Source organism: Capsella rubella, unplaced genomic scaffold, assembly GCF_000375325.1.
Source record: "Capsella rubella cultivar Monte Gargano unplaced genomic scaffold, Caprub1_0 scaffold_6, whole genome shotgun sequence".
Classification (NCBI taxonomy): Eukaryota; Viridiplantae; Streptophyta; class Magnoliopsida; order Brassicales; family Brassicaceae; genus Capsella; species Capsella rubella.
Genome location: NW_006238918.1, coordinates 2,331,171 through 2,358,412, shown reverse-complemented (window position 1 = coordinate 2,358,412; position 27,242 = coordinate 2,331,171). Strand labels below are relative to the sequence as shown.

The window sequence follows — 27,242 nt, the reverse complement described above, 5'->3', positions numbered from 1 at the left end:
TAGTATTATTTATTCTCCTTTTTCTTTCACCGATTCACCGACGTAATTTATAAGGCAAAATAATCCAATTCAATGTCAGGCAATAGGCCTTTAATTACTTTTCATAATCTTATATTTTCAATCTTATATATTAAAAGCCTTCATCTATAAACCAAATAATTTTATTAGTCTAATAAGACTCTGAACCGATCAGTGTGTCTCGGATATGCCAGCCAAATGGTCCAAAAATTTAGTGGTTGAAGCTAAGAATAAATTCCAAAAAAACCATTAATCGAAAGGAATACTTACGTAGTAACTTTTTATTAATCCATGTTGTCGATAAAAGAAAAAAGAAAGAAAAAAAATAATCATAACTATTGAAGAATTTTGTAGTTAAACCAATAATCATTAGGATGACTAATGTAAAAGCATTTTTCTACATATACATTTAAATACTATAATTTCTTCTATATAAACATCCAAACCGACAGGCAAGAGAAGAGACAACAAAACAAACTCGGTCCATGTAATAAGCCTACACATCTCTCTCCAATAGCTGATCAGATATGATTCACGATCAAGAACCGATGGCTGAGATCATTTTGCCAAATGTCATAACGGCTATGGCATCTCAACTACAAAGAGTGTCGGAGATGAACGACGATGAGAGCCGTCCGTTCGAAAAACACCAGAGGATCTCAGCTTTCTCTGCACTGACCAAACCTACCATATCGATCAAAAGCTATATGCAGAGGATCTTTAAGTATGCAAATTGTAGCGACTCGTGTTACGTAGTCGCTTATATATATTTGGATCGGTTCATACAAAAACAGCCATTTCTACCCATTGATTCTCGTAATGTCCATAGGCTCATTATCACCAGCGTCTTGATCTCTGCCAAGTTCATGGATGACTTGTAAGTTCTCTCATCTCTTTTTATAGATTTACTTAAAACTATTTTTAGAATGGCAATTCTAATCTCTTAACATTAATATTCTGTACTTACATTAGAGTTTTTTTTATACAAAAAAAAAAAGAAATTAACAGACTGATGCATGCAAGCTTATTTCCAGACAGACTGATGACATATTGAAATATTAGACATTTCATCTCTAACAAAGGATCTGAAATTGATAAAAATGTAGGTGTTACAATAATGCATATTATGCAAAAATTGGAGGAATCACCACAGAGGAGATGAACTTGTTAGAGGTGGACTTCTTATTTGGAGTAGGGTTCCAATTGAATGTGACATGTTCTGCTTACAACGAGTATTGTTCTTCACTACAAAGAGAGATGGTTATGAGGACGATGTACTCTCCGCTTTTAGAGCCTTCTTCTTTGGTTAGAAATTTTCATAGGAATCTTCTAATGCATTTATATGACGAAGATTCACAATCGATCCATCGTAATAGTCAAGTCACCACTGCTGTTTGATACATTAGTATAATGGATCATGTTTTGATATGTTACATATGAAACCTTTTGAAGGTATATGTAACAACTTTTTGGGAACTTCAAATGTATTCCTGTTCTACAAATGTATTTTAAGAAGATAAAATCAGAATCCTTAATAGTTATAATGAAGAAGCAAGCAACAACTGGAGATAAACACTAAAACTTGTGCTTTTTACTTTTCTACTTGAATTTTTTTTGCTTGGAGAAATGGATTGGGCAGGAGGATCATAGAATGCAATAATATCTTTTATTCCAATCTGTTAGTTTATTCAATCCATTTTGTTTTCTTTTCCATTTCGAAAGCTCAATGATTTTCAGTAACAATGAAGCAAAAAAAACAGAGTATAAATGGGGGATTCAGCTAAATTAAGCTTCCCAACCACGCAACTGGGTGGCTCTAGCGACTCGGTTAACTCCAAGAGTGAAAGCTCCCATACGGAGGTTGCAGGAATGAGTATGGCACATTGTCTTGATGTTGTGAAAGGCTCGAGTCATGTACTTTTGCAGCTCCAAGTTCACTTTTTCCTCTTCCCACATGAACCCTTGAATGTTCTGCACCCACTCAAAGTAGCTCACAGTCACTCCTCCTGCATTTGCGTAAATGTCTGGAAGTATAATCACTCCTTTCTTCGACAGAATCTGCCAAAACCAAACAGATTAAGATTAGAATTTTCAAAGGCTTTAGGGACGGGTCTCTGTGTTATTGTGTTATCGATGCATTACCTCATCAGCATCTGGATCGGTTGGATGGTTTGCAGCCTCTATTATAAACTTTGCCTTCACATCTCCAGCATTATCTCTGAGCAAATATTGGAAATTTAAGAATCAGAAAGTGAATATCTAAGGTTAATGTAGATAGTATGAATGAAGTTTTTTGTACTGACTTGTTCAGGACACCACCAAGAGCGCAAGGGATGAGAACATCGCACTCATGAATGAGCAATTCATCTGAATTCATAGCGTCTCCACCAGTAAAATCATTGAGACTTCCAGTTGCGTCTTTGTGTTTCAGCAGGGCATTGATGTCGATACCTTCAGGGTTCCTGACTGCACCAGTAATGTCGCTTACTGCAACCACTTTACCGCCTTTCTCGTGGATCAACTTCGCCGCCCATGTTCCAACATTCCCAAAACCCTGTGACATATTATACAAATCTATCAACTTCTCTTTCTCATCATATGATACAAAAATTAAGCTTGAGATCTGAGATGAGCTGATTAGTTATTTTACCTGAATAACAAATGTCAAGCCCTCAATCGATTTTCCATACTCAGCAAGAAGAGCTTCAGTGGCATAGACTACACCACGTCCTGTGGCAGCTTCTCTACCTAGTGAACCACCAAGATCCTACACAAAGGTGATCCAACAGTTAAACCCCAGAAAGCTAAAAACTTTGGTAAATCACACAAACATGGAATAATCAACCAGTTCAAATCCAGAGAATAACCATCAGATTCAACCAACTTAAATGAATGATGTAATAAGAATCTTACAATGGGCTTTCCAGTGACAACAGCAGGGGAATGACCATGAAACTTGGAGTACTCATCAAGAATCCAAGCCATGGTTTGAGCGTTAGTGCCCATATCAGGAGCAGGCACATCGGTGTGAATACCGATGAGATCATGGATCTTCTGGGTAAAGACACGAGTGAGTCTCTCAAGCTCACTCAAACTCAAGTCACGAGGACTACACCCGATTCCACCTTTAGCTCCACCGTATGGAATGTCTGCAACAGCAGTTTTCCAAGTCATCAGCTGAGCCAGTGCGTTCACTTCATCGGGATCAACCTTCAAACCAAAAACAAAAACAACCCTTTAAATTCCAGATCCCTAGATTAACCAATTACAGAGTAAACCCACCAAAGTGTTTCGATTTCAAACGCTAAGATTCAATAAAAAGGTAAGATTTTTAGCCAAAGAGACAACGAAAGAGCTTGGGAAATGAAAGAAGAAGCCAACCTCAGGATGATATCTGATTCCACCTTTCATGGGTCCACGAGCATTGTCATGTTGAACCCTAAATCCAATGTAAGAAACCAGAGTTCCATCATCTTTAGGAATCGTACACTCCACCTGCGATCCAAAGACTCCAAATCAAAACCCCAAAACCATTGAGACTAAAACAAAAACAAAAAAAAAAAAAGTTGCAAAACCCCAAAAGAGAAAAAGGAAAAAGTCAAACCTTGATCTCTCTGAATGGGATCATAAGACTCTTCTCGATCTTGGAATCCAAACCCAGGATTCTCGATGCATGACGGAAGTTTCTGTTCGTTGCAGCTAGAGCATTCATGCTTTCTTTCACTAAAGAAAAAAGAAATGAGATTACAAACTCAGATGGGAAGAAGAAGAAAAAAAAACCAAAATCCAAGTGATCGAAAAGATCCAAGGTTTCAACTTGTATCCGATGATCGGATAAATCAACCAAACTGAAATGGGGGAAAACAGAAAAAGGTAAGAAAAAGCTTGGATTTTGGTTTATGTTGTAATTGTGTGTGATTGGAATTGGGAAGAAGAAGAAAAGAGTATTTGTAGGGGAAAGAGAAGAGAAAGCGTAATTTGAATGAGATTGGATATTTTTGACATATCCTACGTCAGACGGATGACTATACAACACATCAACTTATCTTCTTAAATGACTCTTTTACCCCTAATTATCTATTTCGGATTTTGGTTTTATTTTGACATCTATCTCTTTAAAGTCAAACATATATAATCTTTTAGAAAGAAAAAATTATTTTTGGTCAGAAAAATTAAAGACTAATTATCCCAGTTTCAATTTTCCTATATATATATAAATATATAGGACAAGTCAAAATTATAACCTCAAAAATGAAGGAAAAAATGATTTATGTAAAAACTTATTTTGACCATATAAACAAAATAGAATTTGATAACAACATCTTAAAAGATCTATTCGTTTGTATTTAATATGGTAAAATGAATTCATATTATATTTTTCTATAGGCTAAACAAACTAAATCATGATTGGTTTCTTTTTAAAACTTTTACTGGGTTCAGGACGTAGGTGGAAGTCCCCAATAAAGATGAAGCTGGGACAGACTTTTATTAGGGACGGTGTTATATGACTCTCATTTCCCATAAAATTATGTTCTACATAGTAGTATGACTTATCAGACATTTAATATTTGGGAATACAATTTTACCATACAGATCATATAGTCCAGCAAATTATGGATAAACATTCGGAACCTGCTTACATAAGGTCCACGTTTGAAACATGCATCTATATCTTCTAGTGCAATGAACTGACATTAATCTTCGATTATTATAAAAAAAAAGGGAAGACTATTTTAAAGGGTATTTTAGGAACATCTTGACATAATATGTGAAATTATAAATCCGAATATACTGTAGAATATGACCAACATAGTAATTATTTAAAACATTTGACATTATAGGGAATATGTTGTTTATGTATTATATTGTCACGAAAACGTGAAACCGAAAATAATAATATTGACCGTCAATATTGCTGTCACGAGGAGATGCGAAAAACAAGGAGTGGTGAAATGAAGTTCATTATTCAGGGAGACGTGATTCCCTGCGGACGTGACGTTCATCGTACTTGTTCTAAGCAATCTAAGCCGTTAAAAAATCGGATGGTCTTAAATCGTAGGAACCAGATTCGGTATCTTAGTCAGACTCGAACGCACACGTTGCAGAAGTTGCTATCCTGAACCGTAGAGAAAGCTTTTGTTTTGTTTTAATTGGATGGCGACTCTTTGCTGACCTGGCTGTGACGCGGCTACTCGGAGCCTTCGTCGGTGTTCATATCCAAATTTCCTTTTTTTAATTAGGTCTTTAATTAAGAGTAATATATTTTACTATGCATGCATCATGACTATATGATTATATATATATTAGCTGATGCCGACAAAAACGAATGCGAGAAGAAGCTAGCTACTGTGTAATTCATAACTTAAACAATACACGGAAATAGAAAAAAAAAGTTAAACATAGAACTATAAAAAATTGATGACATCTAGACAATGTGTGTAGTGCATGACTAATATATATTTTTGTCTCTACGTTATCTTTTGTTATAAAAACCAAAATTCTAATAATAAACATATCATGGACAGATAAGGACGGTTTCTTTTGTTTCTACTTCAAAACATATCATGAGCCCCAGTGGTTGGCGATTGGCGAATATATAATTTAACTTGATTTTGATATTCTACGCAAAAAAAAAAAAAAAATATATATCGTGTATATTGTGTAGATTTAATTTATAGGATTTACTAAATGAAGGAAGAAAAACAGGGCTATAATAATATTGAAACGCGAGATGCACTATAGTTTTATATATAAAGAGACAGAAAACTCTTAATCGTATTCGTATCTCAAGTAATACAAAAAGAATAAATTAATAGATGGATTCCATTTGATCTCTAACAAAGGACAGTTACAAACTCACAGCCAAGTTTTTTGCTTTAAGAAAAATTTTCAGTATTTGGGAGGAGGAAGTAGCCATTTTGAACCCTGAATTTTACCAAGAGTGAGGAAAGGCCTAACTTCGTTTTGGTCAATATCTTGTGTGTAAGGCACTCTCTTCTCTACGTGTGACCCTGGTCCGAAGCACTTGTATTCTCCATAAAACACCGTCCTGTTTTCACACAACACACTATATATATCATCGAAAATTCATGCAGTTTATAATCAGATATATTTTTAAATGTACCTAGTTAATTAATTGAGTTAATATATGTAACTAATGAAATGATATATGATAAAATGTTATGTACTTGTCATATCCCTTGTTGAGGTTTTCCCTCCAGCCAGATGGGTTGACCACGCTAGTCATCTCTGTGAATGCATAGATGACTTTAGGGTGGCTCATCCAAGACCTGCCCAAATAAATTCCGGTTCCGGTTCCAGTGATTTTGCAATGCGCGAACGTGTATCCACTTTGGTCATTCGCATTTTGTCTACCGTGTGCAGTGATAACTCTTAACCCATCTCCAACAGCGTGCAATTGCGTGTTCTAATATAAACATTATTATGTATGATCAAAAGAGCATGTGTTATATATATATCATGTTAATAGAGATAATAAAGTTACCAAGTACAAGGAAGCTCCTCTTCCGAAGATAAAATCATAGGTTCCTTCGATGTAACAGTCTTTGAAGAAATGGTTGCCTCTGTCATCGCAGAGAGTATCTTGAAAACCGTAGAATCTACAGTTGTAGAAAGATGCTTTATCACCGTTGATCCTCATTGCTAGAGCTTGTCCTTGTGTTCCTGGTTTCGGCATTGGAGCAGTGTTCTATAGAATAACATACATTAGGTTAGTAGGAATCAATCTTTGACGTAATGTAATAGCGTAGAACGAAAATATATTTCACGTACTCTAATGATGAGGTTAGCTGCCTGGAAATACTCAGACCAGATGATAAGAGTTGCACTCTCTACGGTTCCGTACTTAGCGGCTGTCCCGTGGTAAGTCAAGACCGTTTCCGCACCAGGTTGACCAAGCAATGTAACGAATGGTCGAGCTATGTCGATCGTGACTTTCTCATTGTATACACCAGGAGCCAATTTGATGATCACACGGTTCTTGTTTCCTGTCGGAATGCTCTTGATCGCTTCGTTTAATGTCTTAAAGTTTCCCCCTCCTTTTTGATTCACCTGCATGCAATGAGTTTTTAAAATTTCATTCGAATTAACACACACACTCAACTGAAACCAAACAAAAGTCGGAATATATAGTAACGTACGGTGATGACACGTCGTGATGCTTCAGCAGCATCGAGAGCTGGGTCTAGCGTGCCCTTTCTCTGGGAATAGGGTTTAACATTGGTCTGGAACCATTGCGAGATTTGAGCTCTGTTTTCTGGAATAGGATCTGTATCGGTGGCTAGAACCACGGACGAAGCAAAAAATACTAGAAATGCAACCACAAACATTGAAATGTAATAACCCATCTTTTATTATTTTCTTTTATTTTTTTTACAAAATAAAAGAAAATAATGAATTGGTAGAAAAAAAAACTACGTTTTACTACAATCTTATTTACTTTGAGAATGGAAGAAATGAAGAAGCGTTAAAGGGGTTTTTATACTTGTCTTGCTTGGTAAATGTCTGACCGTACAGATCTTGTTTGTACTATTCTCGTTTGCGGTTTATATTTCTTGAAGCATTTCTAAATATTTGGTTTTGTCGTAAATACAAATTTGGTAATTTTTCTTGTAGTTAAATTTGTAAATTCATCTATCACCATCTACGAAAAGGATACTTTACAGTTGGCAAAAGTCAACATGTTGAATATTTGACTCCTCCAAAGAGAACTCTATTGTTGCATCATCTATTTATAAATTTACCAAAATTAAAGACCTAAACAACAATTTATGTTTGGATGTAAATTTGTGAGACATCAGACATGAATAGTTAGTTCAGTGGTAACTAGAATTTTGGTGTTTTTTTTTTGCTTTAGGTCGAATGACATTTTTCAAAGTTTTTGATTGTGCATGTGTATATTAGTTCAGTGGTAACTTAAATCTTGGTGTTTGCTCTGCGTCAATGATTTTCACACCTTTTTTATATAAACCTTTTTGTTTTATTTCTACGTGCATGTGTATGGTGGTACCCATTGCCAGATGAAAAAAAACTTTACATCATTTTCCTCCAAAGTCATAAATTTTTATTTTCATACAATATTTATTTTTATCAGAACGCAATTCTCTAATATTATAGATTTATCAATATTTGAAATTAATGATAATAAAAAATTGGAGAGAAAAACATGATTTGGAATTGTATATGAACTGAAGTATAAGACGATCTCCATATATCCCTCATACTATGAAGGTGTCTTCATATATTTAAAATATAATATGTATCTAAAAAAATATTCAGGTGTTTTAAAACTTAGACATTGTGTCTTAAATGTCTTTGCAGATATACTAATTAAGGAGAAAGATATCTCCAATAAAATGACCCTTTAATCATTAAATTTATTAATATTTTTTGTAATATTTATTGTTTTTTTAGTATTGTTTAAGACACAATCCATAGATGTGCAATTTTAGTAAAACACATGCACCCTTTTTAATAAAAGAAAAATTTCCCCAAATATTAATAAATTCATAATTTCAATCGCATTGTCACACCTTAATCACAAATTCACATCATCATTAAATTTGATTCACGCTACCATTCATGTCCAACCAACCGGATTTTGGTGATCATTTAGTTTAATTGATGAATAAATTGACGAAAGATGTGTTTAATTAACTCTTATCAATATAATATAATAATCATTTTGATTACAATAAAACCAAAACTAGACAAGTCTCTACTCTTCCATCATATATAACAAAAGGAGAGGATTTTCCGAAAATAAAACCTACAATTCTATTTTTCTTTTAGTGAAAAATATAGAATTGTAGTTATGAAGGGTGTGGTTAATTTAGTAAGCCGGAGCAGGGAGAAGCCATGAGGAGCCCTTGATGTAGCCGAGAGAAAGGAAATGGTTAGCTTCTTTGTTGTCAATGTCTTGTGTGTGTGCCACTCTCTTAGCTTTGTGTGATCCTGGTCCCGTGCACATGTATTCTCCATAAAACACCGTCCTATATCATTCATCATGTCAACAAGTGTTAATACAAGGTTCAAAACAAGATCATCACTGCATGCACATTTACATGATTTAGAGTGAAATTGATATAGACTTACTTGTCATGAGCGGGGGTCCTGTTTTCTTGCCATCCGGACGGGTTGACGACACTGGTCATTTCAGTGTAGGCATAGACGACCTTAGGGTGGCTCATCCAAGCCCTGCCCAAGTAGATTCCGGTTCCATCTCCAGTGATCTTGCAATGGACGAACGAATACCCATTCTGCTCATTGTCATTTTGACGATTGTGTGCTGTGATCACTCTTAATCCATCTCCAACAGCATGCAATTGTGTATTCTATAGATAAAACAAAACACGGTGTAATAATTAGTCATGCGATATAAAATGTGTTCAAAATATCGAAATAAGTAAAAGTATACACGTACCAAGTACAAGGAAGCTCCTCTTCCGAAAATAAAATCATAGGTTCCTTCGATGTAACAGTTCTTAAAGAAATGGTTGCCTCTGTCGTCGCAAAGAGTGTCCTGGAATCCATAGAATCTGCAGTTGTAGAAAGCAGCCTTATCCCCGTTGATCCTCATAGCTAGAGCTTGTCCTTGTGTACCTGGTTTCGGCATTGGAGAAGTATTCTATAGGAAATACAAAAACAAAAAAAACCATTACAAACTAATCCTTTAACGTACGTGTTATATATATACTAATATCAATAAAGTATTTGAGAATGTAATACATACGATCAGGTTTAAGTTGGCAGCCATAAAGTATTGTGCCCAGATGATAAGCGTGGCACTCTCGACGGTGCCGTATTTAGCGGATGTTCCGTCGAATGTCAAGTTGGTTTCAGCACCAGGTTTGCCAAGCAATGTAACGAATGGTCGGCCTATGTCAATTGTGACTTTCTCTTTGTATACGCCAGGGGCCAACTTGACGATCACACGTTTCTTGTTTTCCAAAGGAATGCTCTTGATCGCTGCGTTTATTGTCGTAAAATCGCCGCCTCCTTTTTGATTCACCTGCATTTTCGAATTAAATTGAATGATTTAATTTGTGTCTAATTCGGTTAAAATGATTTTAATAATCCGAAACTAGAAATGAAGTATAACGATTAAAGTATATTTATTAGATTTTGATCATCAGGTTTCTTTATATTTAAAACTGGGATGATGATGGTAAGTACTATATAGAGTAGTAGTTGTGAATCACTTACGGTGATGATACGTGGTGATGCTTCAGCAGCTTCGAGAAGGGGGTCGAGTGTGCCCTTTCTCTCGGAAAGGGGTTTAACGTTGGCCTTGAACCATGGCTCAACTTGGGCTTTTTCTGCGGGAATTGGAGTTATATCATCGGCTAGAACCACCGGTGTAGCAAAGGCTACAAGAAATGCAATCAGGGACAGAGAAATGTAACCCTTCATTTATTATTATTATTATTATTAATTTTGTATTATTTTATTTTTATTTAAAAATATATAAAAAAAGAAAATAAAAAGAAAATATTTTTATTTATTTACTTTAGTAATGGAAGAGATGAAGAAGCCTTGCAGCTGAAGGGGCTCTATATATACTTGTTGTCGGGATCGTGTCCATGCCTGACCGGATATATCTCTCTCTTTACTATTCTCGTTTGTGGTCTTTTGCCCTCTTCTTTAGGCAATTCTCGTTTGTGGTATTTTGCCCTCTTCTTTAGACAATTCTCGTTTGTGTGGTTCATATTCCTTTATGCATTTTTGATTATTTCAATCTTGATAAAATAGTAATTTCTGATGCACTTTTTGTGTGATTCAATTAAGTAGCTTATTTTTTTCAATAGTATCTCTTTCCATTTATTCTATTCTCATTTCACTAATAATTAATCAGAGATCAAAGATTTCAAATACTTTAAAAGGCATTCCATAACTACCGGAACTGCATTGTTAATTTAACATCTAGCTCTTTTTAGGCTCATGAAAAAGTACCAAGCTTGTTTTATCGGTTAGTTGCTTCATAGGTTTAAGTAACATACAGAGGGGAACGTTACTAAGTAGTTAATTACATAATACTTGTCCATTATTTATAGATGTATATTCAAAAAAATTAAATTATCCTTTTCATATTTGATTAAATTGTAGATCAAATTATCGATATGTTCTGTTGTTATTTCTGTTTTTTGGTTTTGTAATGGCTTATATATCTCAGTCTAATCTTTCAATTAGTTTCGACTAAAGAGTCACGTACATTGTAAAACTGTTTTTGCTTTGATCTGATTCAAAATAATAAAAATAAAAAACAAATTATTGATACAATTAGTGATACAAAGCGGTGAAGTTTTCTTTGATTGTAAGAGATGATGGTATATAGATTTAAAGTTACTACCATTGATAAATTTTGGCGGTATTAAAAGAGATGATAGTCCAGTTATTTCCTGATCGGCATAAGTGGTTTTATGATAATTTATATTTTCTTTAAAAAATTTTAATCATATTATAAACTTGAAATAAAATACTATAAGATGTTATTAGTTACAAGAAATGTCTGATATGGGACAAACATTCAGTTTTGACTTCTGTTTTAACCGACCTTATTCTTATGATTATAGAACCTAATTAAGTTCGCAATCAATAATGCTCATCCACATAGTGACCGTTTTATCTTCTAAAAACATGAAAAATATAAATATTGATAATATATAGCATGTCTTATATATATCCAAGAAAAGAAAAATCTCAATAATATAAATATATGAGCGTCATCAAAACAATAGAATCCGTACTTGAAACAAATATATAAGAGTTATGAACCGAGACAACATTTTTATTATAATGAAACCAAAATTATACAAGTCTCCACTCCTCCATGATATTCAAAGAAGAGATCGGACTCTTGGAAAAGAAACTGATACAAAAAGGGGAAAAGGAAAATACACCGACATACATATTTCGGTGATGATTAAGTATAGTTTTAGTTTTAATCTGAATAGGTTAATAATATTAAAGAGTTTACAAAGCGGGTGGTGGGAGAAGCCACTTGGATCCTTGGATGTAGCCGAGGGAAAGGAAACGGTTAGCTTCAGTGGCGTCAATGTCTTGTGTGAATGGAACTCTCTTGGCTTTGTGTGATCCTGGTCCTGAACACTTGTACTCTCCGTAGAAGACGGTCCTGTCATTTTAGATCGAACCCGCATAAGTGACCAGACCAATTAGCTAGGTCATCACAAAGCTTTAATTTCTATCATGTAATGTAATGTGAAGTTGGACTTACTTGTCATGAGCGGGGGTCTTGTTTTCTTGCCATCCGGTTGGGTTGACGACGCTGGTCATCTCGGTGTAGGCATAGACAACCTTAGGGTGGCTCATCCATGCTCTTCCCAAGTAGATTCCTCCACCGGTTCCAGTCACCTTGCAGTGCACGAAAGAGTATCCACTCTTCTCCTCTGCGCTCTTTCCTGCGTGTGCTGCGATCACTCTGATACCATCTCCGACCACGTGCAATTGTGTTCCCTTTTAAATTCAACATGTATATAGAGATTTCAGACTTCTTTAAAATGTATGAATAATGGGATACAGGGTGGTTCACGTACCAAGTACATAGAGGTTCCACTTCCGAAGATGAAATCGAATGTTCCTTCGACGTAGCAGTCCTTGAAGAAATGGTTTCCGGTATCGTCACAGACTGTGTCTTGGAAACCATAGAATTTGCAGTTGTAGAAGGCAGCCATGTTTCCGGAGATTCTCATAGATAAGGCTTGTGCTCCCTTTGTTTTACCATCTGGCGCCGGGGCAGTATTCTACATATATATATATGCAACATATAAAAATTAAATCATCCGAAATCTAGAGAGAAGTTTTTGCATTGGCGTCGACTAATAAATACATTGGTCATATATGTGTACCTTAACGACGATGTTGACGGCCATGAAATAGTCGGATAAGATAATGAGAGAGGCACTATCGACGGTTCCATACTTGGCGGCAGTACCGTCGAAGGAGATAACGGGCATGGCATTGGGTTGTCCCATCAATGTGATGAAGGGTTTGTTCTTGTCGATAGTGACCTTCTCTCTGTACTCACCAGGAGCCATCTTTATGATCACCCGCTTTGTGTTCCCTGCAGGAACGCTCTTTAGGGCGTCTGTTAGTGTTTTGAATTCACCTCCCTTTGGATTCACCTGCAAATATTGTTACATATATTTCAATATTTGTATCAAAATGTATATCTAGTACTGTAACCACAAGGTTGAGTTTGGGACAATATATATAGAATGTTTCATACGGTGATGGTACGTGGTGCAGCCTCAGCAGCCACGAGGGCTGGATCTAAGCCTTTACGTTGAGCCAATGGAGCAACGTTGGTCTTGAACCACTGCTCCACTTGGGGTTTGGTCTCTGGGATTGGTGTCACATCATCTGCGAACACCACTGGTGAAACAAAGACCACCAACAGGCCTAATAAAATGGACACATTTGTGTATCCCATTTTTTTATTTTTATTTTTTATTTTGTTTTATTAAAAAAAAAAAGTTTTTTTTAGTTTTTTTTTTTCCTTTTTTTTTTGTTTTTTGTTTTTGGATGATTTGATGGGAAGATGGCCATGGGTTATATATACTGTCAAAGAGATGGGAAATTTTAAGTTTCATTTTCGTTTTCTATAATTGTTTGTGGTGATCCAGTTCTGTATCCTGCTATAATTTCTCTTAGGATACCTTTTCAACAAAAAAAAAAAAAAACAGATGATATATTTTACTTTTTCAACTTTGAATGTTTATAGACAGAAGACTTTTTCAAGTTTAAATGTTTGAGAAAGAAAAAAAAAATTGTATATGTGCATATTTAACTATTCCTCTTTAGATTAATAAATTAAAGTAATTAAATATTAAAAAAAATAAAATTTGGAGTATTATTTTCCCAAAATTTGCAGTTTAACTATTATAAATATTAATTTTGGAGTATTATTTTCCCAAAATTTGCAGACAACACTACAGTTTAGGATTTACATAGCAATATAGAGAGACACAATGGCAAATTCGTCATTTTCTCGAAGGACATATGTAGTAGTTTTCAAGAGCTGAGACCATCTTCATTGGGGGTATCTTAGGAGGCTAAGATACCCCCACTTTTTCAAAGAAAGTATGTTATATAAGGATTTTCTTTGGAAAAGTGGGGGTATCTTAGCCTCCTAAGATACCCCCAATGAGGATGCCCTGAGGGAGGATGATGATTCAACCTGGCTCCACAACGCCTCAGCATAAGCCTTCTCCTCTTCTGCAACGAACTCCACTCTTTCTTCAGCTTCAGTTTCAGCTTCTTCTTCTTCCATTTCTTCCATTTCTTCCTCAACTTCAGTTTCTCCACATAAACTTCTAAAGCCTTCCCGAAACTCAGCCAAAGCTTCCTTCATTGCCAAACCTGTAGCCGGTTTATCACTCCATCCATATTTTGGAGCCGGTACAACAAACGGCAGCAGAATATCATTGATCTTAGACCCATCGAATGAGTTAGTTTCTTCATGTGGTGGAGGGAAAACGAAGACAATCCCGAGCTCGTAGTTGCATACACGAAGTTTACTGACTGATCTGATGGCATTGTTGGACTGGTCCTGGTTGTTTCTGGATGATCTGGAAATGGTCTGTCCCCAGGCAGCTGCACTGAAATTATGTGAGCCGCAGTAAACCCAACCAAATGAAGAAGACCGTGAACCTCTTGTGGAGGTGAATAGTCTCCTAGCCACCTGATCATAGTTTATAAAGACATTATACTACTGTGTAAGAGTAGGGTTTCGTCAACTCGTAAATTCTTATCTTGTCCCACGCAGAGTTCTCCTTTGTTCTTACCTTGATATGCATTGGGTGTCCAACTCTATCTTCAGGATTAGGAACTGCATCGTGAAGCACATTGTTATATCTCAACTTTTGCCAGGTTTTCTGCACAAGATTATCAAAGTTTTGAGATATCTATTTTCCAGCACATTATAGGATCAATGCAAAACAATCCTTTTTTTTCTTTCTAGACAAAGGTTTGTGCATAATACATGTGTAAAATAGGCATATACCTCGGAGAAGCAAAGCAGACATTTTGAAGACAAGACACCACGATGACCATTCTTGACTCTTTCAATGGTAGGGAAGATGATTTTAATGGAAGGAGCTTCCCGTTCTTCCTTATTACTCCAGCATCCCCACTGATCAAAGAATATTGGACAAAACATTTTCATGCACAAAACTTGTGGTGAAAGCTTTTAATGGTGCTTCGAAACAATACAATACCTCTGGATCAGACTCCTGGGAGTCAAAATGCTTTAACGCTTTTTTACCCGCAGCTGATGCAAAATCAGCTTGAAATCCTGCGGTTGCTGAGCCTCCAATTGAGGATGCACCTATAATAAGGAAAAAATATGTAAACTTAATACCCTATCAAGGTGTTAGTTTACCATTATCACATGAAAAGCACTTACTGTAGACGAATTCAGATTCCTGAGATTCGGGCCACTTGTAACAGCCTAGCACCTTTCGAGGAACCCAATACAGAAGACCGCAGTTAGATACTGATACACTCATTAAAACTCAAGGAATTCAAAGCAGGATTCTTTTGTTTTATTAGTAATCAAGCTTACCTCTTGTAGCCTCCAAATGCCAGTACACCTCTGAAGTGAAGCGATCAAAGAGCACAACGCAACAACATGATTAGGTTGAATCAACTTTGACACGTCTGAAATGGACACTCCCTTAAAAAATTCATGAGAGATCTTTAGATGTATCCATAGTCTATTTATGCAAAGTATCTAATAAGCATATGAAGAGTACCATACCTGTAATACATGCAGCATTAGTTTCACCTTCTGGTTGCTCCTACAAGAAGCAGCACCAAGGACTTCATCCCGATACACATATCCCACAAATTTAAAGAAGCCAATATCCCACAAAGGAGACACCCACTTTGCAATATTCCGTGGCAAAAAGCCTAGTTGGACAAAATCTGTCAAAAAGAAAATTTGTATGAGTCATAGAATGAAAATTCATGTCAAGAACATACAACCATCTGTCATACGTGAAATGAAACTTACCGTCTCTTGAATCATCATCAGGGTTAGGAACAAGGACACTCACAGCATTCACGTCAGCAGGAACATTTGTATTTCTTCTCAAAACAAGTTCCAACATTCCGAGAGAATTTTCCCGGATTCTGCAGATATATGAAGCCAGTCGTTTCAGTTGTGCTCCTGTGGAATCATTGGCAGAGCGGAAAAGGTAACTGAGACCTACGACAGATGCTTCAACTGATCCCACAAATTCTTCATTGTAAATCTGTTAAACAAGAATCATACAGTTAGTCAAGATAGGGATGCATTACCAAAATTTCTAGTTTCTAAATATACAGGACACAATCAAACTTTCAAAATTATTTAAGAAAAACAACTAAGTGAACACAAAAAATGTGTTTAAGATATTGATACTAATAAAAAAACCCATGCATAAAAGATGGAAGATGAAGCTACTCACGGTATTTGAGCAAACAGGTTCTGTAAGATAAGATGGCTTATAAGAATGAATTCCAGGCACTGAAGCCACAAGGTGACCTGCTGAGTGTTCAAAGTTGTACTTCATGAACTCGAAAATCCAATGGGCTTGACTTGGAACATCAATTAAAAGTGATGCAGCAAATCCAGCCAGCTGAGCACTAAAATCTGACCTAGAACTAATATTGGTTTTTCTTCGACAAGGGCCGAAAAGGGATAAAATATCAGGGTCAGCTCTTCGTGGAAAATCTTGCCACCAAACTGTGTTGGTCACGTCCTTCCACTGAAATTATAAATCTCCATTAGAAAATGAAATATGATTAGACTCTCTGTTATAGCTGAAACCTCATTATAGCCAATGTGATGCCTGAGACTCATCTGTGATTCACTTACATAGTTACATTACTATAAACTAAGGCCTACACTCTTACCTGTCTTGCTACTAAGTTTGCAGATGTAATAATCACACGGATGCTATCTTCTCTTTGCAAAATAAACAGCTTGGGATGATGACAAGCAATGCCACAGTTCTTGCGATCTTTACCAAATGCAATTTCTTCGGGAAATGGTGGAAACCTAAAACAAGAGAAAAACACTTCAGATAAAAATTATGAAGTTTAAATTAAAAAGAGAAAGAAAGAATATAACCACACATCATTTCGTTTCTCGGAAATATGATCAGGTATTACGTACACCATAGTTACATTTGGGTAATTTGGCAAAGGAACAGTAGTTCTTGCATCAGAGTGTGAACTCCAACATCTCTCAGCATTGTGACATGCAATAGTCACCGGCAAGTGGCTCGGTATCTCACAACAGGTAAGAAACCTGCTTATATAACTTTGTCAGAATCTTGAACACACATGGGAAACAAATGGAGATATCGTATCCACGTTTATTTTATTTTTAGACTACTGTACTAGGGAAAATATAAAAGATACTCTTTCTGACATACCATAAGATATCACTTGTAAATGTTGCAATAAAGATTTGTGAAATGCTTTCCACAGGGTGAAGAAGTTCGGGCAAGGACACCACCCGTTGACAACCAGTTGAGCTTTGTTCAATATATTGAAGACGATTTAGATAAAAGTTCTTCCCAGGTGCTTGGAGAGAACATTGATAACTTTTTTCCTTACTGATATCATGAGCGTTTTCTTTTCCTCCATCAAGAGGAAGCCTAGTCGCAGTCTTATCACTGACAGAATTACAATCAGCACCATAGTTTTCTACTTCACTTATCAAGTTTGACACACCAAGTCTTCTATCTATATGTGACTTCGGGATTGGTAATTCGTCCCTCACCCTTAAAACGGACAAACCATGACCCATCTCATGATTAGTCTCGGCACTCTTGACTACTCTATTATCGGCCACTATATCTACTTTTGACCTTAACATTTTGGATGTACAACAGGATGAGCATTCCTTTACAGAATCTGATATAATAGATAGCCTAAGGCAAGATACAGGATCACCACTGCTTAATACATGTCTACAATAGCTGACAAGAGAATTCAATCTATCAACAACGCTAACAGCTTTAGGTGGATAAAACCCAGAACATGGAGAATTAATCTCGTTTTCCATCGGCGCAAAAACCCTTTTGCTTCTCTTCCCACTAGAAATGGTTCCTCGAGAATGTCCTGAAGAAACCGACACTCCAGTCATTCGACATCTATCTTCAACTATCAAAGTATCTTTTCCTTCAAAATCAATCCCCTGAAGCACAAACCCAACTCGACAATGCTTATTGCACAACCCTTCCTTACCACAAACAAACAATACCTCATCACCAACAGATATCTCCTGAATTTTAGCTTTCCTAACCCTAACACGATTAACATACACACCATTCAAAGAAGCCCTAAACTTCAAACTCCCCAAATTCTCAACACCAACTAATCCTCTCCTAAACTCATCACTAACTTGACTAAAACCACCCGAAGGCAAGAGAATCACTCCATCAAAAATGTAAAGTTTGCGACTTTGGCTATCAAATAGAATCTGACAGTGCTTTCTACTAATACCGACATTATCAATGACGAAATCGCAAAACTCATCACTACTACCACTTCGACCAATCGTGTACGGCCTATCTGATTCAATATGAACTGACTCTACGGGTAAACCAGAAGACCCAGAAATCAATGGTGTACCAATATTGTGAATACGAATCAAAACTTTCTCGCAGTGTCGCCGTTTCATGTCTCTCATCAAAATCGAAATCGAAATCTTTACATATATCACACAAAAATTAGGAAAATATAAGAAAGAACAAAATCTGAAGAGAAAGCAAAACCCTTTCCCCCAAACTGATTTTGGCTTTCCCTCCCAAATCGATGTGCTTTGGGGTTTGGGACTGTCTCGCTTACAGGATAAAACTATTCTTCGTCCGAATAGCATAACTTTCCCGCTTAAACACAGCAGTTAATTAAAATTTTGTTACCTTCAAAATATATGGTAAAATTATTGTAAATATTTTTATTATTGTTTCCAAGGTCAAATTATTATTAATTTAATGATTTTTCAAGTCAAATTACTATAAGCTACGGTTTTTGTTGGATACCCATTTTTAAAAAAATTGTAATTACATGATAATTTTCTGAGTAATATCTTCATTTTAAAAAAATAAACAAAAGTCAAAATCATCAATCTAGCCAAAAATAATCAATACCATATTTGCAAGTGGTAGGTGAATAAAAAATGCAAATGTCTGAATAATTTAAAATAAATGTTCCATTGGTTAATTAATTTAGATTTTGATGATTGATTAGATGTAACGTGAGCATAGTAATATGACGACGATAAACCTTATTAAAAAAAAAAAAAAAATCGGAATATGCTGACCAAAACTTAAAAAGTCTAAACATTGGACGTGGCACGGTAATGCGCGGGAGATTTGACCATGAAGAAAAGAAAAAAAAAAAGTAATAACAACAACTCTGAAGAAATTTTCTAACCAACTCCAACACAACAAACATTAAACAATTTTAAAGTCTCCTTTCATGCTACTTTGAATCTTTCTATATTAGAAAAAGATTCAAATCTATAACATTTTAAACTATATAAAACCATAATTTAATTCCATAGTGTATGCTTTTGGTATTACAAGTTCTTCTCTCTGTTTTCTTTTTCAACATTTTCATAAATCTTCTGTCTCTCTCGTTGCTTGTTTCAGATGCACAAAAAAGAAAAGATTTGAGGAATCGAAGTGAAAAATGCAAAAGCTAGACTTCGAAAATACGAGACACTACTACTATCCAAGCGGCACAGAGACGCCGTACGGAGGACAGTCGTCGGAGAACGCGGCAGCGACGACTACGAGGAGCTATTACGAGGAAGATCAACCTTACGTAGAGATCACTCTTGATATCCACGACGATTTCGTCTCCGTTCACGGTTTAAAGTCACCGGACCATAGAGGCGCCGGATCGAGATACGAGGATGACTCGCTTCTTAGACCAGGTCGTTCAGGGAGGAGTAACTGGGTGTTGAAACGCTTAGCTTCTTCTGTTTCTAGCGAACTGAAACGAGTTGCTTCTTCCGTTTCTAGAAAACCGCCGAGGCCGCAGCAGGCTCGGCTACACCGTTCCAAGTCTAGAGCAGAGTTAGCACTCAAAGGTCTCAAGTTCATCACCAAGACTGATGGCGTCACTGGTTGGTTTGAAGTTGAGAGAAAGTTCAATGAGATTACAAAGACTAGCAATGGTTTATTGCACCGTTTCAAATTCGGTGAATGTATAGGTTAGCAGAAGCAGAGTTTTTCAGATTTCTCTGTTTTTTGCAAAACTTTTTTTGTTTTTACATTAATTTTTGCTACAGGGATGAAGTCGACGGAGTTTGCATTGGCATTGTTCGATGCTTTAGCGAGGAGGGAAAACGTAAGTGGAGATTCAATAAACATAGATGAGCTTAAGGAGTTCTGGAAGCAGATCACTGATCAAGATTTTGATTCGAGGCTACGAACTTTTTTCGCCATGTAATGTTTCTTCTTGAAACCATTTGTTGTGATTTCTGTATGTGAGCTTCCAGTTTCATATCGAACTGTGGTGTGAACTTCAGGGTCGATAAGGATTCGGATGGACGGTTGAATGAAGGCGAAGTAAGAGAGGTAGAATCTTGATTTTTGTAGTGATGTTTTATCAGGAATCTTGAAGCTCTTTGTGATCGATTTACATGTGGTACGTGTACAGATTATAGCTTTGAGTGCTTCTGCAAACGAGCTGGATAATATTCGTAAACAAGCTGATGAATATGCTGCTTTGATTATGGAAGAGCTAGATCCCTATCATTATGGGTACATCATGGTATGTGATGTTTTGTGAATGAGGTTTGTTTTTAATTGATCTTTTGTTAGTTAGAAAGTGTTTTGGTTTGTGAGTGTTTTTTGATGTGTTTGGAGGCACTTGCTACAATGCAAAACAGATAGAGAATCTCGAGATACTTCTATTGCAATCGCCGATCCAAGATGTGAGAGATGGGGAGAGTAAGAATCTGAGCAAGATGCTAAGCCATAATCTCAAGGTTCCGCAGAGTAGGAATCTCGGGGTGCGCTTTTACCGATGGATAAAGTATTTTGTGTTTGATAATTGGAAGAGAGTGTGGGTGATGGCTCTATGGATAGGTGCTATGGCCGGGCTGTTTACCTGGAAGTTCATGCAGTATCGAAAAAGATCAGCTTACCAAGTTATGGGAGTGTGTGTTTGTGTAGCTAAAGGAGCTGCAGAGACGCTTAAACTAAACATGGCTATGATTTTGTTACCAGTTTGTAGGAACACCATCACTTGGCTCCGGACCAAAACCAAGTTAGGTGTTGTTGTTCCTTTTGATGACAGCCTCAATTTTCACAAGGTAACGCTTTTAGCTCGCTGGAGAGTATTAAAAAAAAAGGTTTCAGATAGGAATGCTTATGATTGAATCTTACACAGGTCATAGCAATAGGAATTTCAGTTGGAGTTGGAATCCATGCTACATCTCACTTAGCCTGTGATTTCCCCCGGCTGATAGCTGCTGATGAAGACAAGTATAAGCCAATGGTGCAATATTTTGGGCCACAGACAAAGAGATATATGGACTTTGTGCAATCAGTAGAAGGAGTTACGGGGATTGCAATGGTTACACTAATGACCATAGCCTTCACATTGGCTACAACATGGTTCAGACGTAGTAAGCTCAAGCTTCCTGGACCACTTCAGAAAATAACAGGCTTCAACGCCTTCTGGTACTCTCACCACTTGTTTGTTATTGTATACTCACTTCTTGTTGTTCACGGATACTATGTCTACCTCATCAAGCCATGGTACAAGAAAACGGTTAGTAACTTACTAACCACTAGAGACCCAACACAAAGTTGTAACAGATGCAATATGGACTCTGACGTTGGTTCATGTGATGATTTCATAGACGTGGATGTATTTGATGGTACCGGTGGTTCTTTACTTGTTTGAAAGGCTGATTCGTGCATTCAGGTCAAGCGTCGAGGCTGTTTCAGTGCTAAAGGTGGAATCTATAAATATTTCTACATTGAAATATCCAAGAAAAGAAAGACTGCGGTATATATATTCATCTGTTTTATTATTACCTTACATTTTCGACAGGTTGCTGTGTTACCAGGGAATGTCTTGTCGCTGCACTTATCAAGACCAAACAACTTCAGATACAAGAGCGGACAATACATGTATCTCAATTGTAGAACAGTTTCTACTTTAGAATGGTAATAAGGAAAGCTCTTATATTATCTGAGACATTTGTATGGAAATTGAGCTGAACAGTGGTTTACATGTAAACAGGCATCCATTCTCAATTACCTCAGCTCCGGGAGATGACTACCTCAGTGTCCACATTAGAGTTCTAGGAGATTGGACTCGGCAGTTAAGATCATTATTCTCTGAGGTATTTCCCCTAAACATATGAACACATGATATTAATTTGGGTCCAAGGATGTAAATTTCTTCGTATTTGTCTGTACCTCAGCTGTGTAAACCACACCTTCTTGGTGGAAACAGATTGAACATAGCCTCCCCGAGGCACCAGGATAACATATCTAAGTAAGTCTTGTTAATAACTAAACTATTCATCAGTTATTTTCTAGCTAGGTTCATTTCAAACCGTTGAAGCATATATAGAGGCTTATATAAATACATAACCAGTCTATAACATTGTGAAATTTATCTTCGAAACATGATCACTTAGCTATCCAAGAATCCTAATCGACGGTCCATATGGAGCACCAGCGCAAGACTACCAGAAGTTTGAAGTTGTTCTACTAGTGGGTTTAGGAATTGGAGCTACTCCGATGATTAGTATTGTTAAGGACATAATCAATAACTTAAAAGGCAGTGGAGAAGAAGGCAGTAACCGAAGACAGTCACCGATCCACAACATGGTCTCTCCTCCTCAATCTCCAGCAAGAAAAAGTGAGACGTTCAGAACCAAGAGAGCTTACTTCTACTGGGTCACAAGAGAGCAAGGATCTTTTGACTGGTTCAAGAACGTGATGGACGAAGTGGCAGAAACAGACCACAACAACGTTATTGAACTGCATAATTACTGCACCAGCGTCTACGAGGAAGGAGACGCGAGGTCCGCATTGATCACGATGCTCCAGTCGCTGAACCAAGTTAAGAATGGAGTGGACGTTGTGTCAGGAACACGTGTCATGTCCCATTTCGCTAGGCCAAACTGGAGAAGCGTTTTCAAAAAGATCGCTGTGAAGCATCCTAAGACTAGAGTCGGTGAGTTTCTTGTTAGCAAACACTCACTCACATATTTATGTATATGTCAAATAATGTGAATGTTTGGTAAAATTGGCAGGAGTGTTTTATTGTGGAGCAACTGGATTAGTGAAAGAGCTACGACACTTAGCACTGGATTTCTCTCATAAGACCTCCACCAAGTTCATTTTCCATAAAGAGAATTTCTAAGAAAATCACGTTTGGAAGATCTATGTTAAACAATGCTCTTAAGAGTATTTGATATAGTTAAAATTGTACATATATAATGAGATTTGATATAGTTTTGGTTTTGTACAAAAAAAAGAAAGGAAACTAAACAACAAATACCAGATCATGTTTGTCTATTACTACGCAGACTACAGAACCTTAACTTTCCTCCAAATATCAAGCTTCCTCGAGATCCTTTCCTATACACTGTCTCAGCTGAAAAACAAAAATGTCGTAGCACTCTTTTTAACTGTCTCACTATCATGAGTAACTATAATAAAGGAAAGAAAGAACAGAACCTTACCCTGAGAGTTACTTAAAGCTCACTTCTGCTTTCTTTTCAGTCTCTGGAAGTTGGGTTTCATGAGCTGGCTTGATGAAATCTGAGTTGTCTGAAAAGGAATCAGAGGCTTCTTCTGAGACAAGACACACACATCTGATGTGGTGGGACTATGAATGACTACGCTTGGTGATCCAACTTTTCCTCTCATCTTCCTCGGAGCTTCAAGTCTTTCTAAAATCATTGACGTTTTCATATCAGACTGTTTGTTGTTATTCTGTATAGGAGACAGAGCTTGGCTGTCTATCTTTCGTTTGTGTGTAGTTATAACCGGGGAAGAGGACTTCATGACAGCCTCCTCAGTGACTACTAGTTGTTCCCATTCTTTAGTAATGGAAGCTTGTTCTTCTTCATCAATTATATGAACTTCCTGAAGGATTTCTGGATTGACTATGTGTGGAAAGGTCTGTGCCGTTGGAAGTACAGAATCTGAAGACACTGAACTCGGTTCATATGTTGCGTCTTTTATGTGTGAATGTAATGAGCTTCCAAAAATAAGAAAGATAAGTTTGAGATCTGTAACAGATTTGTAGGGGTTCTAATGAAGAAGAGAAGAGAGAAGAGAATAATCACCCAAATTGAAGACTTTCCTTCACAATGAGGTTCAGTTTTTGGTGGAAGCCTCTGTTGTGTGTCAGAGGATTGTAGTCTGTTGATTCAATCTGTTTAAATTGCAGAAATAAAAGACAAGTTATAGGTCTAATCACTTGATATCAATATAAAAAAATTGAAATGAAATCGACCTCTAACAAAGCGCCTTTGACAGAGATCTCGATTTCTCTAGGAATAGAGGACTCTGCAAACTGACTGGCACTGGAAATAGGTAGGACTTCTTCTGACCCTGCCAATCTCTGCAAACAGTTGTCTGTTAAACTAAGGAACTGCACAACTCAAGACATAACAGAAACTTATTATATCATAGGTAAAATACTAATCAGGAAGAGAGTCAAGAGTAATGTAATTTTACCTTCAGGAGCATTGGGCCATTTTCTGACGGTTGAAGAATGTAATAACAATGAAATTCCACGACTGTCATGGTGTCTAGATTACAGTTTGAAGAACAAACCAAGCCTTGGTCCATTGAATATAGAGCACCACATAGTCCCTGAAAAACTGGATTTATAGATGATTACTTGATTAGGAAAAATATTAGTCATGCGTATATACTTATACTATAGACACCTGAGCTATGACAATGTGGGTTTCTTTAGGGAAAAATGTGCTTACTCTGAGTGTTCAGATCTGGTTGATCCATTTCTTCTGAAGAAGCGTCTGTTTCATGACAGGTTGAAGGGCTTACAATGTAAGGTGCCCCAAGTAGTAGGCCTGCGTCAAAGTAGTATAGTTGAACCATGGAGGCAAAAACCGAATTCAGAGTGCAGTAGAATAGCTCAAAGCCTTACCTTCGCTGAGAGAAGTTAAATTAGTCTTCTGTATGACATTGAACTCAACTTGGGAAGAAATTTGATGAAGTTTCTGGAGGCTATGGATTGAAGGTAAATACAGGACAGTTCTGTTGCCAACTTTTACAGAATTTTCAATCACATCATATTTCCCAAGTTCATGGTTGGTTATGGAGCATTGCAGCTTCTCTGTTTTGTTTTCCACTGTATCTCGTAATGGGATGCCGTGGCACCTGCATACCTGTAAACAGCAACAAAGAGGATGAAAAAATGTAGTGGGAAAAGCATTAGCTGAAGTAACTTATGAAATGTATAATATGACTTTATCCAACATCGGCCTTATGGTAAGAATAGATTATTAAGATATCAACTATTTAAGTTAAGGGGTTGGCTAAGTACTAGACAAGGGATAAATCCGTCGACAATCTGATTTGCAGCTGCACTGAGATTGCAGAAGATCTTGTTCACCGAACCAAAAAGGTTACTTTTGAAGATTATCTGGGCCTGCAGTGATTCTCCAGTGTCATCCTTAATCTCCAGAAGCCATCTCTTTTCAAGGCCATGAAGTGATTTTCCATCTGAATTCATAGAACAGATTAGTTTCAGAACTATTCAAAACTCTCTGTATGAAAAAGAATATGAAAAGCCTGAGTTATATGGAACCTACCAGAGATGCAGGTTTGAAATGAACAATTGTCAAGATCCGATAAGCATCTTTGGAATCTATTAATCTTCTCCTGCGTATGGCTTAGATAGCTTGATTTCTTCTCAAACAAAAGAAACTCAACCGACACACATTTCTCTGCTGCAGCCTGAAGCAAAAGGATTCAGCACTGAGAAAACAAGCTAAACCTTTTAACACATATAGTATTTGACACACTTGACTGACCATAAGAGTATTTCTCGCGTCAGAATCCATATCTTCAGGGAAGGAAGAACTCAGTACAATAACTTTCCTCATAATGTCTCTACCTCCCCATGAGTACAAAGCTCGATCACACAGAACACTTGATAGCTTAAGATCTATGAACAATTCAGTATGATAAACGATCATTAAATTAACCAGGAAACAATGAGATAGATAGAAAAGCGAGGAAGAGAGATACCTCCGCAAGACATGGCTCCCGATTCATCGATCTCAGGTAGAAACGCATCTAAAGGCAAGCTGTCAACAGCGTGATGGAAGTCTCGAAGGCAGAAGTTTCCAGTAGGTGTGTAAGCAAATTTCAACTGCTAGATCCTTAAAAATGTGAAAATCCATACACAACCACCACCAAAAGCAGAAGGAAACAATCGATCAATGACAGAGAATATAACCTGATCGTTTCCAGAAATCCGATCTTTCAGGATATAACACAAACCGATCCGATCAGTGAGAGAATCTACCGGAGAAGAAATTGCATGTAAATTTCCCAGCCTCAGTAACAACTACACAATCCGCAGCATCAATCAAAATCCGAGAATCAGAATCGAGCAGCAACAATCAGATTCGAAATTCAGAAACGAAGACGAAATTATTCGCCCAAATAATCAAATTTAAGCTTCAGGATGACGAAATTCGCAGTAACAATCAGATCCGAGATTCAGAGAGACGAACTTCGCAGCAATAATCAGATTCTTCGATCAACAGATAGATTCAGCGATCTACGATTACAAATTTATACTGACAATGGAAAGAGAGAGAGACCTGCTTTAGATCTCCGATCAGAGAAGGAGAGATATTACGAAGATCCAAGATGAAACATATTAGCACCATTCTCAGTCAATCGTCTTCGTCGTCGTCGTCTTCGTCGTCGTCGTCTTCTTCCTCGATGCGCGCGAGACGAGAATTTGAAAAGAGGAAGCAGAGCAGAGTGATTTAAATAGAAGACGATTTCGTTTCAGTCCCTATACTTATAGTAGTATTTGGGATTTCACTGCAAACAAACTCTTCGTTATTTACCAATGTTTACCTTTAGTTTATATTATTTCTCTTTTGCCTCTAAAATTTTTGGTAGCATTCTTCACAAATCAAAATAAGTAAAGTAAAAAAA

The 27,242-nt window shown here is 36.8% G+C and overlaps 8 protein-coding genes across 9 annotated transcripts; 2 read left to right on the top strand and 6 right to left on the bottom strand.

Moving 5' to 3' along the window:
* The first annotated feature begins 545 nt into the window (after positions 1 to 545).
* Positions 546 to 1,775, top strand: LOC17881645 (cyclin-U4-2). Its single transcript, XM_006288584.2, has 2 exons — positions 546 to 895; positions 1,125 to 1,775. The coding sequence occupies exons 1-2, from the start codon at positions 546 to 548 to the stop codon at positions 1,414 to 1,416; spliced, it is 642 nt and encodes a 213-aa protein (XP_006288646.1). The 3' UTR covers positions 1,417 to 1,775.
* Positions 1,668 to 3,980, bottom strand: LOC17883255 (glutamate dehydrogenase 2). The gene is made up of 7 exons (XM_006287486.2): positions 3,623 to 3,980; positions 3,400 to 3,513; positions 2,932 to 3,228; positions 2,669 to 2,785; positions 2,322 to 2,572; positions 2,161 to 2,236; positions 1,668 to 2,076 (listed from the first exon to the last, which is right to left on the bottom strand). The coding sequence occupies exons 1-7, from the start codon at positions 3,728 to 3,730 to the stop codon at positions 1,804 to 1,806; spliced, it is 1,236 nt and encodes a 411-aa protein (XP_006287548.2). The 5' UTR covers positions 3,731 to 3,980; the 3' UTR covers positions 1,668 to 1,803.
* Positions 3,981 to 5,741: 1,761 nt separating this feature from the next.
* LOC17883515 (probable pectinesterase 50) lies at positions 5,742 to 7,473 on the bottom strand. The gene is made up of 5 exons (XM_006289741.2): positions 7,179 to 7,473; positions 6,811 to 7,089; positions 6,524 to 6,727; positions 6,207 to 6,445; positions 5,742 to 6,067 (listed from the first exon to the last, which is right to left on the bottom strand). Exons 1-5 carry the CDS (start codon positions 7,383 to 7,385, stop codon positions 5,908 to 5,910), a joined length of 1,089 nt encoding a protein of 362 aa, XP_006289803.1. The 5' UTR covers positions 7,386 to 7,473; the 3' UTR covers positions 5,742 to 5,907.
* Positions 7,474 to 8,691: 1,218 nt separating this feature from the next.
* Positions 8,692 to 10,508, bottom strand: LOC17883262 (probable pectinesterase 49). The gene is made up of 5 exons (XM_006286766.2): positions 10,243 to 10,508; positions 9,770 to 10,048; positions 9,461 to 9,664; positions 9,133 to 9,371; positions 8,692 to 9,029 (listed from the first exon to the last, which is right to left on the bottom strand). The coding sequence occupies exons 1-5, from the start codon at positions 10,447 to 10,449 to the stop codon at positions 8,870 to 8,872; spliced, it is 1,089 nt and encodes a 362-aa protein (XP_006286828.1). The 5' UTR covers positions 10,450 to 10,508; the 3' UTR covers positions 8,692 to 8,869.
* A 1,306-nt stretch (positions 10,509 to 11,814) lies between these two features.
* LOC17882912 (pectinesterase PPME1) lies at positions 11,815 to 13,560 on the bottom strand. Its single transcript, XM_006289748.2, has 5 exons — positions 13,283 to 13,560; positions 12,903 to 13,178; positions 12,591 to 12,797; positions 12,272 to 12,510; positions 11,815 to 12,169 (listed from the first exon to the last, which is right to left on the bottom strand). Exons 1-5 carry the CDS (start codon positions 13,484 to 13,486, stop codon positions 12,010 to 12,012), a joined length of 1,086 nt encoding a protein of 361 aa, XP_006289810.1. The 5' UTR covers positions 13,487 to 13,560; the 3' UTR covers positions 11,815 to 12,009.
* A 330-nt stretch (positions 13,561 to 13,890) lies between these two features.
* LOC17883404 lies at positions 13,891 to 18,873 on the bottom strand. Of its 2 annotated transcripts, none has more exons than XM_023781796.1 (13): positions 17,478 to 18,873; positions 17,216 to 17,350; positions 16,954 to 17,098; positions 16,506 to 16,805; positions 16,070 to 16,310; positions 15,815 to 15,981; positions 15,620 to 15,649; positions 15,461 to 15,512; positions 15,273 to 15,382; positions 15,059 to 15,187; positions 14,841 to 14,930; positions 14,211 to 14,737; positions 13,891 to 14,074 (listed from the first exon to the last, which is right to left on the bottom strand). In XM_023781796.1, exons 1-13 carry the CDS (start codon positions 18,737 to 18,739, stop codon positions 14,068 to 14,070), a joined length of 3,195 nt encoding a protein of 1,064 aa, XP_023637564.1. In that variant the 5' UTR covers positions 18,740 to 18,873; the 3' UTR covers positions 13,891 to 14,067. The 2 variants fall into 2 exon arrangements, with proteins under 2 accessions (XP_023637564.1, XP_023637563.1); XM_023781795.1 differs by having other exon boundaries at positions 15,620 to 15,730; positions 17,478 to 18,872.
* Positions 18,874 to 19,702: 829 nt separating this feature from the next.
* On the top strand, positions 19,703 to 23,641 carry LOC111829933 (respiratory burst oxidase homolog protein A). Its single transcript, XM_023780163.1, has 12 exons — positions 19,703 to 20,269; positions 20,348 to 20,504; positions 20,588 to 20,636; positions 20,719 to 20,832; positions 20,951 to 21,376; positions 21,454 to 21,837; positions 21,929 to 22,024; positions 22,123 to 22,238; positions 22,315 to 22,417; positions 22,499 to 22,572; positions 22,718 to 23,259; positions 23,339 to 23,641. The coding sequence occupies exons 1-12, from the start codon at positions 19,744 to 19,746 to the stop codon at positions 23,446 to 23,448; spliced, it is 2,697 nt and encodes an 898-aa protein (XP_023635931.1). The 5' UTR covers positions 19,703 to 19,743; the 3' UTR covers positions 23,449 to 23,641.
* On the bottom strand, positions 23,474 to 27,140 carry LOC17881081. Its single transcript, XM_023780164.1, has 13 exons — positions 26,897 to 27,140; positions 26,527 to 26,637; positions 26,316 to 26,439; positions 26,099 to 26,232; positions 25,877 to 26,021; positions 25,609 to 25,787; positions 25,210 to 25,450; positions 25,034 to 25,132; positions 24,774 to 24,919; positions 24,550 to 24,657; positions 24,380 to 24,468; positions 23,771 to 24,291; positions 23,474 to 23,682 (listed from the first exon to the last, which is right to left on the bottom strand). The coding sequence occupies exons 1-12, from the start codon at positions 26,963 to 26,965 to the stop codon at positions 23,790 to 23,792; spliced, it is 1,947 nt and encodes a 648-aa protein (XP_023635932.1). The 5' UTR covers positions 26,966 to 27,140; the 3' UTR covers positions 23,474 to 23,682; positions 23,771 to 23,789.
* Between the last annotated feature and the right edge of the window lie 102 nt (positions 27,141 to 27,242).

Bases quoted from the DNA above. Each gene is read 5' to 3' on its own strand.
- LOC17881081 (XM_023780164.1), bottom strand. From the start codon at position 26,965: ATGGTGCTAATATGTTTCATCTTGGATCTTCGTAATATCTCTCCTTCT. The intron at 25,788-25,876 runs GTAGGTTCCATA...CTATGAATTCAG, and splicing joins ATTTCAAACCTGCATCTCTG to ATGGAAAATCACTTCATGGC. The intron at 25,133-25,209 runs GTAAGGCTTTGA...ACTTTGACGCAG, and splicing joins TTTAACTTCTCTCAGCGAAG to GCCTACTACTTGGGGCACCT.
- LOC17881645 (XM_006288584.2), top strand. From the start codon at position 546: ATGATTCACGATCAAGAACCGATGGCTGAGATCATTTTGCCAAATGTC. The intron at 896-1,124 runs GTAAGTTCTCTC...ATAAAAATGTAG, and splicing joins GCCAAGTTCATGGATGACTT to GTGTTACAATAATGCATATT.
- LOC17883515 (XM_006289741.2), bottom strand. From the start codon at position 7,385: ATGGGTTATTACATTTCAATGTTTGTGGTTGCATTTCTAGTATTTTTT. The intron at 7,090-7,178 runs GTACGTTACTAT...CATTGCATGCAG, and splicing joins CATCACGACGTGTCATCACC to GTGAATCAAAAAGGAGGGGG. The intron at 6,728-6,810 runs GTACGTGAAATA...GTTATTCTATAG, and splicing joins CAGCTAACCTCATCATTAGA to AACACTGCTCCAATGCCGAA.
- LOC17882912 (XM_006289748.2), bottom strand. From the start codon at position 13,486: ATGGGATACACAAATGTGTCCATTTTATTAGGCCTGTTGGTGGTCTTT. The intron at 12,511-12,590 runs GTACGTGAACCA...TGAATTTAAAAG, and splicing joins GTGGAACCTCTATGTACTTG to GGAACACAATTGCACGTGGT. The intron at 12,170-12,271 runs GTAAGTCCAACT...CTAAAATGACAG, and splicing joins AAGACCCCCGCTCATGACAA to GACCGTCTTCTACGGAGAGT.
- LOC17883255 (XM_006287486.2), bottom strand. From the start codon at position 3,730: ATGAATGCTCTAGCTGCAACGAACAGAAACTTCCGTCATGCATCGAGA. The intron at 3,514-3,622 runs GTTTGACTTTTT...TTTGGATCGCAG, and splicing joins TCCCATTCAGAGAGATCAAG to GTGGAGTGTACGATTCCTAA. The intron at 2,573-2,668 runs GTAAAATAACTA...AATATGTCACAG, and splicing joins GCTTGACATTTGTTATTCAG to GGTTTTGGGAATGTTGGAAC.
- LOC17883404 (XM_023781795.1), bottom strand. From the start codon at position 18,739: ATGAGAGACATGAAACGGCGACACTGCGAGAAAGTTTTGATTCGTATT. The intron at 16,806-16,953 runs GTAAGAGTGTAG...TTATAATTTCAG, and splicing joins CAAACTTAGTAGCAAGACAG to TGGAAGGACGTGACCAACAC. The intron at 15,383-15,460 runs GTAAGTGCTTTT...TCCTTATTATAG, and splicing joins GGAATCTGAATTCGTCTACA to GTGCATCCTCAATTGGAGGC.
- LOC111829933 (XM_023780163.1), top strand. From the start codon at position 19,744: ATGCAAAAGCTAGACTTCGAAAATACGAGACACTACTACTATCCAAGC. The intron at 22,025-22,122 runs GTGGAATCTATA...CATTTTCGACAG, and splicing joins AGGCTGTTTCAGTGCTAAAG to GTTGCTGTGTTACCAGGGAA. The intron at 22,239-22,314 runs GTAATAAGGAAA...ACATGTAAACAG, and splicing joins ACAGTTTCTACTTTAGAATG to GCATCCATTCTCAATTACCT.
- LOC17883262 (XM_006286766.2), bottom strand. From the start codon at position 10,449: ATGAAGGGTTACATTTCTCTGTCCCTGATTGCATTTCTTGTAGCCTTT. The intron at 9,665-9,769 runs GTATGTATTACA...TATTTCCTATAG, and splicing joins CTGCCAACTTAAACCTGATC to AATACTTCTCCAATGCCGAA. The intron at 9,030-9,132 runs GTAAGTCTATAT...TGAATGATATAG, and splicing joins AGGACCCCCGCTCATGACAA to GACGGTGTTTTATGGAGAAT.